The sequence below is a fragment of the Spea bombifrons genome, chromosome 10, assembly GCF_027358695.1.
Source record: "Spea bombifrons isolate aSpeBom1 chromosome 10, aSpeBom1.2.pri, whole genome shotgun sequence".
Classification (NCBI taxonomy): Eukaryota; Metazoa; Chordata; class Amphibia; order Anura; family Pelobatidae; genus Spea; species Spea bombifrons.
Window position 1 is genome coordinate 18,472,273 of NC_071096.1, and position 15,247 is coordinate 18,487,519.

At 44.0% G+C, this 15,247-nt stretch overlaps 2 protein-coding genes across 2 annotated transcripts; both read right to left on the minus strand.

The window, feature by feature from the left end:
* Positions 1-1,754: 1,754 nt before the first annotated feature.
* Positions 1,755-7,074, minus strand: LOC128467401 (potassium channel subfamily K member 4-like). Its single transcript, XM_053449045.1, has 3 exons — positions 6,787-7,074; positions 2,956-3,095; positions 1,755-2,343 (listed from the first exon to the last, which is right to left on the minus strand). Exons 2-3 carry the CDS (start codon positions 3,001-3,003, stop codon positions 1,867-1,869), a joined length of 525 nt encoding a protein of 174 aa, XP_053305020.1. The 5' UTR covers positions 3,004-3,095; positions 6,787-7,074; the 3' UTR covers positions 1,755-1,866.
* A 1,738-nt stretch (positions 7,075-8,812) lies between these two features.
* Positions 8,813-10,526, minus strand: LOC128467389 (elongation factor 1-alpha, somatic form-like). The gene has a single exon (XM_053449031.1). It carries the CDS (start codon positions 10,462-10,464, stop codon positions 9,100-9,102), a length of 1,365 nt encoding a protein of 454 aa, XP_053305006.1. The 5' UTR covers positions 10,465-10,526; the 3' UTR covers positions 8,813-9,099.
* Between the last annotated feature and the right edge of the window lie 4,721 nt (positions 10,527-15,247).

The window sequence follows — 15,247 nt, forward strand, 5'->3', positions numbered from 1 at the left end:
GATCTGGTGACTGTGAAGGCCATTGGAGTTCAGTGAACTCATTGTCATGTTCAAGAAACCAGTTTGAGATGTGAGCTTTGTGACATGGTGCATTATCCTGCTGGAAGTAGCTATCAGAAGATGGGTACACTGTGGTCATAAAGGGATGGACATGGACAGCAACAATACTCAGGTAGGCTTTCGTGTTTAAACGATCCTCAATTGGTACTAAGGGGCCCAAAGTGTCCCAAGAAAATGTCCCCCACACCATTACACCACCACCAGCAGCCTGAACAGCTGATACAAGGCAGGATGGATCCATGCTTTCATGTTTACGCCAAAGCCTGACCCTGCCATATGAATGTTGCAGCTGGAACCGAGACTCATCAGATGAGGGAATGTTCTTTCAGTCTTTCATTGTCCAATTTTGGTAAACCTGTGGATTGGTACCTGGTGGAGTCTTCTGCTGCTGTAGCCCATCTGCTTCAAGGTTCGACATGCGTTCAGAGATGGTATTCTGCATACCTTGGTTGTAACAAGTGGTTATTTGAGTTACTGTTGCCTTTCTGTCATCTCGAACCAGTCTGGGTATTCTCCTCTGACCTCTGACATCAACAAGGCATTTTCATCCACACACCTGCCCTGTAAACCCTAGAGATGGTTGTGCATGAAAATCCCAGTAGATCAGCAGTTTCTGAAATACTCAGACCAGTCTGTCTGGCACCAACAACCATGACATGTTCAAAGTCACTCAAATCCACTTTCTTCCCCTTTGATGCTTGGTTTGAACGCCTACATGAGTTTCTGCCATGTGATTGGCTGATTAGCTATTTGTGTTAACAAGCGATTGAACAGGTGTACCTAATAAAGCGGCCAGTGAGTGTAAGTAACAGAAGGCAAAAGGGCCATGAAAATGTGGAAAAATGACATAAGCTCTGCTGGAAAAGAATGTAATTGTAGAAGCATGATGTGAAGCGTTGGCTAGTAGAGAGCTTTCTGGAACAGACATAGTATTGTGGGTCCATACTTGGCAGACTAATGAAATTTAATCTGTGGTAGCACTGACAACTTGATGCACTTTATTACAGACAAATAATCAATCAATTGACCTTTTGTGTACCATTAACCATCAGTCTCACAATCCAATCAGACTTCAATGTACACATTTCAGCAGATTATAGAGCTAACACTTTGCCATCTAAACCCCTTGGTGCCATGCAATATTTTGGATGTCCACTTGAACTTCCCACATAAACAGAAGTGATAATTTGTTTGATAAGAATGGGCGTCTTTCTAGGCTATGTTAATACAGGGTGAATTTGTGAGGGTGAGGCTTTGCCCTTGTCATCTTTGTATATAGTGTTTGTGTGTATGTAACTGTCTGAACTCAGTAACTGACCCTACAGCCCATATTTGCCATGTATTAGGTGATGTGTATAGGATTGCAGCACCTCTAATATTTTTATTTTACAGTGAAATTATCTTTTTCAACATGATTGCATGACCTGTGTTTTTATGCCATTCTCTCTCCATTGAAGTGTACATCATGCCTATTAGCTCAGTGATCTTGACTTAGCAATATCAATGGTCTACTAACATACTTTGAGGCACCCATTTACCTGTTGCTATAACCAGTTCACTGTGAGTGTGCATTATAGGGGATGCCTACCTGGCTGTGTTTATTATATATACCCAATGATATGGTGATCTTGATATGGTGTCAGACTGGCACCAGTAATATCCGCATTGCATCTATGGATAGTCTTACACATGGGTAAACTTTCACATTTGTTTATTTTTGAGCTGTATAGCCTTCAGTCATAGTGTAACAGCGTATGTTGGGTGGCACTTTGGGAGATGGGGATGTCAGTCAATCCCAATACTCTTTTATCCACTTTCTCCCTTATCTCGATTCCGAGATCCAGGGTGGGTATCTCTTTTAACCACACTTCTTGCTCCCCTCCCTTTCCTCTTTCCTTTAGGTAGTTTTCGAACCTGTGCTTCACCTACCCCCATGTCACTCTGTGTATCAGATGACTCATCTATAAATGCCATATTTTCACCCCATTCCAAAGCCTGTGTCACAACATCCTCTGTGGTTAAAGCAGGAGTCACAATTGGGGTCTGAGTTTTGATGGGGGAAGAACCAAGTAGGTTTGGCGAGGGTTCCCTTTGCTTGTCATTCCTCTTATCCTGCTGTTCTCTTTCATCTTCCTCTTCATGTTCTTCCCCAGGTCCGTGCATGTCCTCTCTTTGGCGGTGCAACCTCTCCTGAAAGTTGAGACTCAGACCTCGGTGCGGAAGCTTTATGTCTGCAGTAATACTTGATGTCCAGTTAGCAGCTTGGGCAGTCAAGCCTCCCATCTGAGAGAAATTAGGTAACAATCAAGATACCAAAATTACTTGCTTGGGTACTGATGAGCATTTCTTCTATATTGGCTCTACTAAATAATCATATGCAATAATATGTACAAATGCAAGCCCTAGTATTTTGGAAAAGTGAATTCCTCTTTTATTTTGTATTCCCATACTTTGTACACTGCCAGGTGGAACACTGGGATGTATCAGAAGCCTCTACAGGGAGATATTTTCCCACTCCACTCTCAGATGCAAAACCCAAGGATGATTATCTATTGTACAGGAAGAGTAGATGCCTATGAGTATTACTGGGAGATTAAATGAAAGAGGGAATGTTTAAAAATGAGTAAAACTGAAGAAGAAAAAAAGATTAAGGGGCTATTTAAAAAAAGAAAATAAATATAATGGTTGAGAATAAGTGATAAAAATATTGCTTTACCCCTCTTAGGACCACTCCATATTTGTGTATTTTTCATCTCTATCTAGAAAAATATATTTTTAACATGGCTACACCATAAGCTTTCTCCAACAGCAGGCATTCAACCTCTTTTCTGACCAATATGCCTACAGTTTGTAAAGACAGCTTAGTAGTTTACTGAGGATGAAGGTTTGCGTTACCTCAGCTCGTGTCTTCCTGGACAGAACTCTAAGCCAGTTCCCGATCATTGTCAAGATGGAGGCAAAGTAAGCAAGGCCAAGTAATATCCAAAACCAAACCAGTGGCTTGTACCACTGGTACTCAACACCTACTCCATCCCCTGAAATGCAGAGCACCAATAAACATCACATATTATATACATTTGTTTTGTTAGATCTACATTGTGTGAATACCAAGGATGAGCCTTCTTGTGAAATTCCTACTTTAAGTTTTACATAAAGTTAACAATATTTAAGATTCCTTGTACAAAAACAAATTAAACAGTGGCTAGCAAAGTGAGATGTAGCAGACATGTCAAGTCATGTAAGTCTGTAAATCTTCATTCAAGTCCTTTCACTCCTGTTTTTCACTCTAGTTTCATGTATTCAAGTTGTGTTCTCTTCCATGCTCTCCTCTCAAATCCTGTTAGATTACCTCAATTTGATTTTACTCTGCTGTCTCCTTTCCACTTTCTCTAGTACATTGTACTCATATAATCTGTCTCCCTCTCCTCCCTTGCCTGCATTATTTTACCACCACTTTTTCCCTTTACCCTTTGAGTCGTGTCACATCTGTCACTTTTACCAGGTAATTCAAAATCATCTGTCTATCTCCTGTAATGAGGTGGAGTATTTATACATTACTAATGAGCTTGCAATATAGCAAAGCTCAGTATCAATATATAAATACCTTTTTATATGTATTTACCACGCAGCTATACTCTAATAATGAAAACGCTTTTGTTTATTCATTCTATATCAGCGATGGTGAACCTATGGCACGCGTGCCACAATGGGCACATGAAGACTTCAGTTGTGGCGCCCGGCCAGGTTGCTGACTGACAGGACCGGCCTTTGGGGGGTGTGGGCTGTGTGCACAGGGCACCATGGCAGCAGGGGTGCCAGGTCGCCATCCTATCACCAAGGCCAGGGCCACATAGAGGCGGGTGCACAGGGTGCACGGCACCCATGCGGCTGGGAGCGGAGAGAGAGGGGCGCAGAGCGGTCGATCATTAAAAAGTTTTCAGCAACCTTTCAGCGCCCTTCCGTTTCCTATGCTCCCTGCCACCACCCACCTTGGTGTTGCCCTGACTGCGGTGGTGGAAGCACAAGGCCTCTGTCTTGGTCTTGCAGCGTGGCTGAGCAGCAAGATGGAGGCCTTGCCCTCTCACTGCAGGAGTTTAGCAGGGTGAACTATAAAAGGGGGGGTAGATAGTGAGAGGGGGAGGTAGCTAGTGAGAAAGGGGGTTAGTACAAATATTGAAATAAATAAAGAGTGAGAATGAGTAAGAGAATTAATGTTAGGATGAATTTTGTGAATGACTGAGAATGAATGTGTGGATGAATTGCTTGACTGATTTTTGAAAATGCATTAATAAATATTTGTAAATTATTTTTTTTAAATAAAAGTGAATGAGTGAATGACCGTATAAGTGTTTGTGTGTATCATAGATGTATAAGGGGATTTGGGAATGACATTTGAGTGAGATAGTTAAAGATTATGTGAATGAGTGAGTAAATGAGTGAGTGACTGTATAAGTGTCATCATAGATGTATAAGTGATTTAGGGAAAGGCAAAGATGGCACAGGCAGGGTGTTTATGGGACAAAGATGGCACAAGATGGACTGTTTGAAGACAAATATGTCTTACTGTTTGGGGACAAAGTTTGCTTGGGTTGGGCTTTTTGGCAACAAAGATGGCAAGTCCTATGTGTGTAATTCGGGTGCTGGTCAGGTTCTATGTGGACAATGTGGACGACAGAGCTGGACTTTCAGTGTGCAACCTGTGATCTATGCTATAATTTAGGAGGGTTTATTTATGGACAATGCCTTAACTTGTATTATCCCATGAAATCATTTTATAGTGGACAGAGGGCTCATCTATAGGGCTGAAACAACTAATCGATAAAATCGATAATAATCAATAATGAAAATCGTTGACAACGATTTTCATTATCGATTTGTTGAATCGATTTTTATATATTATAAAAAGGTTTTTTTTTCCAGAGCAAACGCTCTGAAACTCCTCTCTTTATATAATCCGACCTCAAACAGAGATCGGATTATAACACTAGAATCCAGATCCCCCGCAACGCTGCAGGGGACCTGGATTCTCCTCACTGTCAGCTGGTGGGTGTCTGTGCAATGCGCACAGACAACTTCCGCCTCTCCCCTCCACTTCCGCTCCTACGATGTAGTGGCAGTATCACATGATGTAGAAGCCCCAGCGGAAGTGAAGGTGAGTAACGGAGGCTGTCTGTGCACATCGTGCAGACCCCCACCGGCTGACAGAGAATCGAGGTCTCCTGCAGAGGATCATCCTGTCTGTCAGCTGGTGGGGGCCTGCACGATGTGCACAGACAGCCTCCGTTACTGCCGTTCACTTACGCTGAGGCTTCTATGAAGCTGCAGTGAAAGTGCCTGTCAGCAACGGACGTTCGCAAAACACAAGGGAGTCGGGAGAGAGGGAGAGTAGTGTCTGGGAGGGGAGAAGAGGCAGAGTTGTGCATGGGAGCCACCCTCCCATACACCACTCTCGCTCCTCCCCCTCCCATACACCACTCTGCCTCTCTACCTGGCTCCCTGGTGTCTTGTGAACATCCGTTGCTGACAGGAGGCAGAGTGGTGTATGGGAGGGGGAGGAGCCAGAGTGGTGTATGGGAGGGGGAGGAGCCAGAGTGGTGTATGGGAGGAGCCAGAGTGGTGAATGGGAGGGGGGGAGAGGCAGAGTGGTGAATGGGAAGGGGGAGAGGCAAAGTGGTGTATGGGTGAGTATGGGTGTGTAATGTATTTCAGGGAGGCAGAATGGCATATCTGGGGGAGTTAGAGTGGTGTATAGGGGGAGGTAGAGTGGTGTATGGGGGTATAATGAATTTCAGAGTGGCATATCTGGGGGAGGCAGAGTGGTGAATCAGGGAGTATAATGAATTTCAGGGTGGTGCAGGGCATTTATGGGGAGGCGGAGTGGCATATCAGGGTGCACAGTGGCATATTGGAAGTTATAAGGCATATCAGGGGGCACAGTGGCATATAGGGGGTATAAGGCATATCGATATTAGGCATATCAGGGGGGCATAAGACATATCTGGGGGTAAAAGGTATATCAGGGGGCTCAGTTGCATATCACTGGCATATAAGGAGTATAAGGCATATCGGGGGCACAGTGGCATATCAGGAGGCACAGTGGAATCTCTGGCATATAGGAGGTATAAGGCATATCTTGGGTAGAGTGGCAAGCTGGGGGTCAGATGTGCATAGCTGGGGGCAGTTTGGTAAATAAAAGAAAATATAAACAAGGCTTTTTTCTCATAGTTTTTATTAAATATGAAAAATAGTTAACATATGAATTATTTACTAATAACTTTGTATTAAAACCTAGTTTGAGAAACACTGTGTTTGGGTTCTTGTAGCTTTTATTATTATGTCAGTAAAATAAGAAGGTGAATAGAGAGAGGCCATTGCGATAAAGAGATGAAAGTGTAAATTGTACGTTTATTACATTATTTTAAATTTTAAAAAAAATTGCTTTTTTTATCCGATTAATCGAAAAAATAATCGGCCAACTAATCTATTATTAAAATAATCGTTAGTTGCAGCCCTACTCATCTATGCTACTGATCACTAGCTGTGACTTTAATCATAGCTGTTTTCTGTTGAAAACTCATTGAAGTCAATAAGAGGAAAGTTTAGATTTCAGATGAATCAGTTAGTTATTTTCTTTTCTTGATTTCTTCAATAGGCAAATTAATGTACTTATGCAACTGAATTTACATTTGAAGGGAATAAACCAAAAAATATTGTCGTACTGAGTACCTGCCACATAGTCTCCAAAGCCAATGGTAGTTAATGTGATGACCACAAAGTAAATGGACTCCAGAAGGGTCCAGTTTTCAATCTTCTGGAAGATAATGGTGGGGATGAGAACAAAGAGGAGGCAGCCAATAACAAAGAAGAGAACTGCAGAGATTATCCGAACAATGGTTGTAGATACACGCCACTTCTGGATTAAGAAAAATAAACAAATGGAGAGGGGGGTCACAACTAGCCATTAATTGTAATTTTTCAAATTATGTAATCTCAGCATATATTTCTTAGAGCAACTGTTTTGTAATGTTAAAAGACCCATGAAAACGATAAGTATTTTTCTTTGAGCACTAAATAAAATGTTGAGTACAGTAGCACTTAAGAGCTGTTTACTAACTGTGAATGTAATTACTTTTAATCCATGCTGCAGTCAATCCAATTTTCCTAAAATAGAAAAACTGGCAAATCTGCAAAAGCGAAAGTCCCCCAGATCACAACCTCCACTACCGAAAATGTTGTTTTTGGGAGGGAAAAGATAAAACTGACGCTATTTTATTCCAGCAGAAATAAATAACAGGAGTTATTACTACATTCTAAAAGCCTACTACATTCGCAAGATGATGCTTAACATCCAAATGATGGAATGTTAGATGAAATAAGAGTAAGGCTCTTGTACTGCCAATGCTTGAAGCAGAAGCTTGTTGGTTTAAGACCTCCATGAATAATCAACTCTCTTTAGTGAATTGACCCAAAAGAATAATTAAAAAAAAGTTCATCAGAAAACAAAGGTGGCCCTGAAGAAGCCACAGGCAGAGGTGACACACATGTTGTTTAATTTGTTTGTTTGCTTTTTCTGGTATTCTTTTTGTTAGAAAGCACAAGGGCATACAACAACTTGTCAGGAGCCAGGCTTTTCTAAAGTCTCCCAAGGAAAAGCAGCTTTGCTAATTCTGGTATCTGGGGAATTTGAGCAAGCCACACTATTGCCAGTTTAATTGGGAGATGCATTCTAATATCATTTAACAGTGACAGTACTCTGGCTAATATAGAAATATAGTTCAATGTGGTTATATATAGACTTGGGCGCCGGCCAACTCTTCGTGTTTGTCTTCGTGGGGAGAAAAATCTTTGCATTCTGCGAATGTTCGCCCGTTCCCGTCTTCGGTTCGGGCAAATATTCGTGTGCATTCTTCGTGTGCGTTTTTTCCATTTTTTTTTTTTTTTTAGAAGGGGTTATTACGGGGTTAATGCAGTACGGACTACGCAACAGCTTTGGCGCTAGGAGTTAAAAGGCCGTACGAACAACTCTATTGGCCGTCTGAAAGGGCGTCCTCTGCCATCAACCAATGAAGTACACCTGTACTTCACTGGTTGATGGCAGATGAGCCCCCTGTGGCGACCAATAGAGTCGCCCGTACAGACTTTTAAAATCCTGGCCCGGCAACTTGGCCGGCAGAGACCACTGGTCTCCCTGCTACAACAGTTAAAAGTCCGTATGAACAACCAATAAAGTCGCTTGTACAGACCTTGAACTGTTATAGTAGGGAGACCAATGGTCTCTGACGGCCAAGTTAACCCCTGACGGCGAACCTACGGATTTCCGCTCCCGTTATCGCTGCAGCATCGTGAGTGCAATTGTGAGTGCAATTATCTTATAGATTCTTATCACATATATTTACAGTATTACACTATTGTTTATGATATATTTTTTCCCTACATGTACATGTGCCCCAGTGTTTCAACAAGTGAGTACACCCCTAAGTTGAAATGTCCAAATTGGGCCCAAAGTGTCAATATTTTGTGTGGCCACCATTTTGTTCCAGCACTGCCTTAACCCTCTTGGGCATGGAGTTCACCAGAGCTTCACAGGTTGTCACTGGAGTCCTCTTCCACTCCTCCATGACAACATCACGGCGCTGGTGGATGTTAGAGACCTTGTGCTCCCCCACCTTCTGTTTAAGGATGCCCCATAGATCCTCAATAGGGTTTTAGGTCTGGAGACATGCTTGGCCAGTCCATCACCTTTACCCTCAGCTTCTTTTTTTTTTTTCAATATTAACTTTGTTTAATCGTCTCAAATTCAGTGACAGATTTTGGTCAAGTTGTTTCCATTTAGAAATTTACTGATTTAACACTAATAACTTAAAACTGCACAAACAAATGGTCCACAAACATTCCTTTCCTTCTGAAGCTTTTACGATGGATTGTAGTCATTAACCAGTCTTTTACTATTAAACTTAAATGGCCAATTGATACAAACAGTTCTGAGACCAATCTTCCACCGCTGGCTAAGACTGAGGTGGTAGGTGATTTGTGAAAGATTCATTTGGTTTTCTGAGCTTTCTGGGCAGACTTTGTGACTTTGCCACTGCCTGCTGCCTTCTTCTCAACTGCCTTGACACCAACAGCAACGGTCTGTCTCATGTCACGCACAGCAAAATGACCAAGAGGAGGATAGTCTGAGAAGCTCTCAACACACATGGGTTTGCCTGGGACCATTTCAACAATGGCAGCATCACCAGACTTGGGGTTGTCTTCCAGCTTCTTCTCAATCTTCTCCTTGAGCTCAGCAAACTTGCAAGCAATGTGAGCAGTGTGGCAATCCAAAACAGGGGTATACCCAGCACCAATTTGACCTGGGTGGTTGAGGATGATGACTTGTGCAGTGAATCCACCAGCTTCCAGAGGCGGGTAGTTCTTGCTGTCTCCAGCAACGTTTCCACGGTGGACGTCTTTCACAGAGACGTTCTTTACGTTGAAGCCAACGTTGGCACCGGGCAGAGCCTCACTCAAAGCCTCGTGGTGCATTTCTACTGACTTAACTTCAGTTGGTACGTTAACTGGGGCAAAGGTAACGACCATGCCTGGTTTCAGGACTCCAGTTTCTACACGACCGACTGGTACTGTGCCAATACCACCGATTTTGTAGACATCCTGGAGTGGCAGACGAAGTGGCTTATCAGTGGGCCTGCTGGATGGCAGAATGCAATCAAGAGCCTCAAGCAGAGTTGTTCCACTGCCGTTACCTTCTTTACGGGTAATCTTCCATCCCTTAAACCAGGGCATGTTGGAGCTGGGCTCAAGCATGTTGTCACCGTTCCAGCCTGAAATAGGCACAAAGGCAACAGTATCTGGGTTGTAGCCGATCTTCTTGATGTGGGTGCTGACTTCCTTCACAATTTCCTCGTATCTTTTCTGGCTGTATGGTGGCTCAGTGGAATCCATTTTGTTGACACCAACAATTAGTTGCTTGACACCAAGAGTGTAGGCAAGGAGGGCATGCTCACGGGTTTGTCCATTTTTGGAGATACCAGCTTCAAACTCTCCAACACCAGCAGCCACAATAAGAACAGCACAGTCAGCCTGAGAAGTTCCAGTGATCATGTTCTTGATGAAATCTCTGTGGCCAGGGGCATCAATAATTGTGACATAGTATTTGCTGGTTTCGAACTTCCACAGGGAAACATCAATGGTAATACCACGTTCACTCTCAGCCTTCAGTTTGTCCAGAACCCAGGCATACTCGAAGGAGCCCTTTCCCATCTCAGCAGCTTCCTTCTCAGACTTCTCGATGGTTCTCTTGTCGATACCACCACATTTGTAGATGAGATGTCCAGTAGTTGTGGACTTTCCAGAATCTACGTGTCCAATGACGACAATGTTGATGTGAGTCTTTTCCTTTCCCATTGTTGATTAGTAGATGTTTGGCAATAAGGACACCTTAGAAACTGGTTGCAGACCCGGTGAGGAAGAGCTACCCCTCAGCTTCTTTAGCAAGGCAGTGGTAGTCTTGGAGGTGTGTTTGGGGTCGTTATCATGTTGGAATACTACCCTGCGGTCCAGTCTCCAAATGGAGGGGATCATGCTTTGCTTCAGTATGTCACAGTACATGATGGCATTCATAGTTCCCTCAATGAACTGTAGCTCCCCAGTCCCAGCAGCACTCATGCAGGCCCAGACCATGACACTCCCGCCACCATGCTTGACTGTAGGCAAGACACACTTGTCATTGTACTACTCACCTGGTTGCCGCCACACACACGCTTGACACCATCTGAACCAAATAGGTTTATCTTGGTCTCATCGGACCACAGGACATGGTTCCAGTAATCCATGTCCTTAGTCTGCTTGTCTTCAGCAAACTGTTTGCCGTCTTTCTTGTGCATCATCTTTAGAAGAGGCTTCCTTCTGGGATGACAGCCATGCAGACCAATTTGATGCAGTATGTGGGGTATGGTCTGAGCACTGACAGGCTGACCCCCTGTCCCTTCAACCTCTGCAACAATGTTGGCAGCACTCATACGTCTGTTTCCCAAAGACAGTCTCTGGATATGACGCTGAGCACGTGCACTCAACTTCTTTGGTCGACCATGGCGAGGCCTGTTCTGAGTGGAACCTATCCAGTGAAACTGCTGTATGGTCTTGCCCACCGTGCTGCAGCTCAGTTTCAGGGTCTTGGCAATCTTCTTAGAGCCTAGGCCATCTTTATGTAGAGCAATCCTTTTTTCAGATCTTCAAAGACAAGAAGTCTTTGAAGACCATGAGGTGCCATGTTAAACTTCCAGAGAGCGATAAAACCAAATTTAACACACCTGCTCCCCATTCACACCTGAGACCTTGTAACACTTACAAGTCACATGACACCGGAGAGGGAAAATGGCTAATTGGGCCCAATTTGGACATTTCCACTTAGGGGTGTACTCACTTTTGTTGGCAAGGTTTAGACATGAATAGCTGTCTGTTGAGTTATTTTGAGGGGACAGCAAATTTACACTGTTATACAGGCTGTGCATTCACTACTTTACATTGTAGCAGAGTGTCATTTCTTCAGTGTTGTCACATGAAAAGATAAATAAAATATTTACAAAACTGTGAGGGGTGTACTCACTTTTGTGAGATACTGTGTGTGTGTATATATATATATATATAAATAATATATTGTGATCCTGCACCCACACAGGGCACCAAACAGCACGGTCCTCTAGGGTATTAAAGCCACAGTCCCGGTGAGGTAATCAACCACCATTTATTTGTAATCAATGTATTCAGATTTTGACAGGATTATACAGATTTACAGATACACAATTTCCCTATAAACAAAAGCCTAGCTCGTCTGAGCACTTACTAACATAGAAGTCCCTCACTACTCAGGGTCTAAATGAAACAAAACGTAATCTCACCTACCTTTTTGATGGTCTCTTTTGTGCGTAGCAAGCCCTGCTGCTTCTAAACAAAACTCTCTCTTTCTTCCCTCTGTCCAACAGGTCATGCTTTATTGCAGTCAGTGCAGCTAATTACTTGCAGCTGACCAGTGCATTGGAGTCAGCTTAAACTCCTGGCCTGGATCCTGTGTCAGTCCAGGTGCATGTAAACTGCGGGGTGGAGCACCAGCCTGCCCTATATGTCATACAAAACCCTGCAAAATCGAGGGGGAATGTATACCCCGTCCACAACAACACCCTGCACCTTGTTACAATATATATATAGATATATATATATATATATACTCACTGGCCACTTTATTAGGTATACCTTGCTAGTACCGGGTTGAACCCCATTTGACTTAAGAATTGCCTTCATTCAAGGTGTTAGAAACATTCCTCAGAGATTTTGGTCCATATGGACATGATGGCATCACACAGTTGCTGCAGATTTGTCGGCCGCACATCCATGATTTGAATCTCCCGTTCCACCACATCCCAAAGGTGCTCTATTGGATTGAGATCCGGTGACTCTGGAGGCTTTTGGAGTACAGTGAACTCATTGTCATGTACAAGAAACCAGTTTGAGATTATGTGAGCTTTGTGACATGGTGCATTATCCTGCATTATCCTGCTGGAAGTAGCCATCAGAAGATGTACACTGTGGTCATAAAGGTATGGACATGGTCAGCAACAATACTCAGGTAGGCTGTCGCGTTTAAATGATGGCCAATTGGCACTAAGGGGCCTGAAGTGTGCCAAGAATATGTCCCCCCACACCATTACACCACCACCTCAACCAGCTTGAACCGTTGATACAAGGCAGGATGGAACCATGCTATCATGTTACATAGGCTGAAAAAAGACATGCGTCCATCAAGTTCAGCCTTTTTCATATCTGATGCTGATTTCCGCTCTTCTGGCAGCCCCAGTGGCCAGGAATCTGCAGGAGGCTCCTTCTCCGAACCACCCCTGGTCCGTACCCCCACCACCCATGGGATATCTCCATACAATGGTGCTGTGGTCGGGCCGATGGTGTCCGGGCTACGAGGGGTTCCGAAGTCCGTGGGGAGGATATGTGGCACATGGGCAGGACATGTGGCACATGGGCAGGGTAACACATGAGGGGATAACAAAAGCATAACAATAATCATACATATACTGGGACATACAGAATTCAGACAATAACTACCACAGAAGGCACCGATTAACTCGGGACCGTCACAACCTCCCCCCCTGACCCATAGTCAGGCAGACCCGGCTAGATCCTCAACGGGTCGGTCTGGGGTGATGGGCCAGTTGCGCCATCTTCCAGGTCCTCTGTCAGCCGCTGGGGAGGACGGACGATACGGTCAGCTCCCTCAAATGGGATCTGCCGCTGGGGAGGGGGGACAGGTTCCTCCGCTCCCGGACTTGGGAGCTGCCGATGGGGAGACTGGCCAGCTGCGCCATCTCCCGGGTACGCAATCAGCCGCTGGGGAGTGATGCCGCCTGCATCCCCTCCCTGGTGCTCCTGCTGCCGCTGGGGAGATGGGCCAGCTGCCGTATCTCCCTGGATCCCTGTACAGTGCTAAAATTATCCCTCTTTAGGATAGGTGCCCCAAATTGCACAGCATATTGAAGGTGTGGTCTTACCATTGCTTTATAAAGGGGCAAAATAAAAATTTTACCCCGCGAATTGATGTCCCTTTTTACACATGACAATACCTTACTGGCCTTAGCAACTGCTGACTGACATTGCTTATTGTTTCCTAGTTTGTTGTCTATAACAATTCCTAAATCCTTCTCATTTGTTCACAGCCATTTAGGGTGTAAGTTGCTTGTGCATTCCTTACCCCAAAGTGCATAACTTTGCATTTATCTAAATTAACCCCCTCAATCCCCTATAGACGTACCGGGACGTCCAAAAAACGCCCATTAAGAAACCCCTATGGACGTACCGGTACATCTAGCCCTTCGTGCAGCATCAGGGACACATACCTGCCGCTGCACGTGAGATCAGGCTGCCGGTAAACTGTTACAGTTGGAAATGTCCCTTCCGGGTCACGTCACTACTGATGTCACCTGGAAGTTCACGGGAGGATCGGGTAGCCCAGCAGGGTCTGTCTAGACCCTGCTGGGCTACCCGATCACTCCGATGAGGAAGCTGTAACAGTTACCGGCACGAATGCCCCGCGAATTGATGTCCCTTTTTACACATGACAATACCTTACTGGCCTTAGCAACTGCTGACTGACATTGCTTATTGCGATCTTCAAAAAAAACCAAAAGAAAAACAAAACATTTTTTTTAAAAATTTGGGTTTAGTTTGGTGGGTGCCCTGTAATGTCCAGAAAACCACAAAACGGCATGTGGGGTATTTCCGTAATCAAGAGAGGTGGCTGAACACTTAAGGCTGGATTTCTCTGCCATAGCATATACCATAAAACATCCAAAGCAACGCAGATGTGTTGGTGAAAAAAGCGCATGAAATTATTGCTATGAAGCAGCTTAGCAGTCCCACAGGAGAACATGTTCCCATAAAAGTATACATTTTTGGAAAGCAGTCTACCAGAGTATTTCACCAGGTTACCGGCACGAATGCCCCGCGAATTGATGTCCCTTGATGTCCCTTTTTACACATGACAATACCTTACTGGCCTTAGCAACTGCTGACTGACATTGCTTATTGCGATCTTCAAAAAAAACCAAAAGAAAAACAAAACATTTTTTTAAAAAATTTGGGTTTAGTTTGGTGGGTGCCCTGTAATGTCCAGAAAACCACAAAACGGCATGTGGGGTATTTCCGTAATCAAGAGAGGTGGCTGAACACTTAAGGCTGGATTTCTCTGCCATAGCATATACCATAAAACATCCAAAGCAACGCAGATGTGTTGGTGAAAAAAGCGCATGAAATTATTGCTATGAAGCAGCTTAGCAGTCCCACAGGAGAACATGTTCCCATAAAAGTATACATTTTTGGAAAGCAGTCTACCAGAGTATTTCACCAGGAGCATTTGGACATTTTCCATGCAGCCATTTGGCCATCAATCACTGCCAAAGTCAGCCGTAGCAATAATTTAATGCGCTTTTTTCACCAACACATCTGTGTTGCTTAGGATATTTTGCACATGGTATATGCTATGGCAGAGAATTCCAGCCTAAAGTGTTCAGCCGCCTCTCCTGATTACGGAAATACCCCACATGCCTAGTTTTTTTTGTGGTTTTCTGGACATTACAGGGCATAAGTTGTAACGTGCCGGCATACTGGATCACGGTGTGTGCTAAGC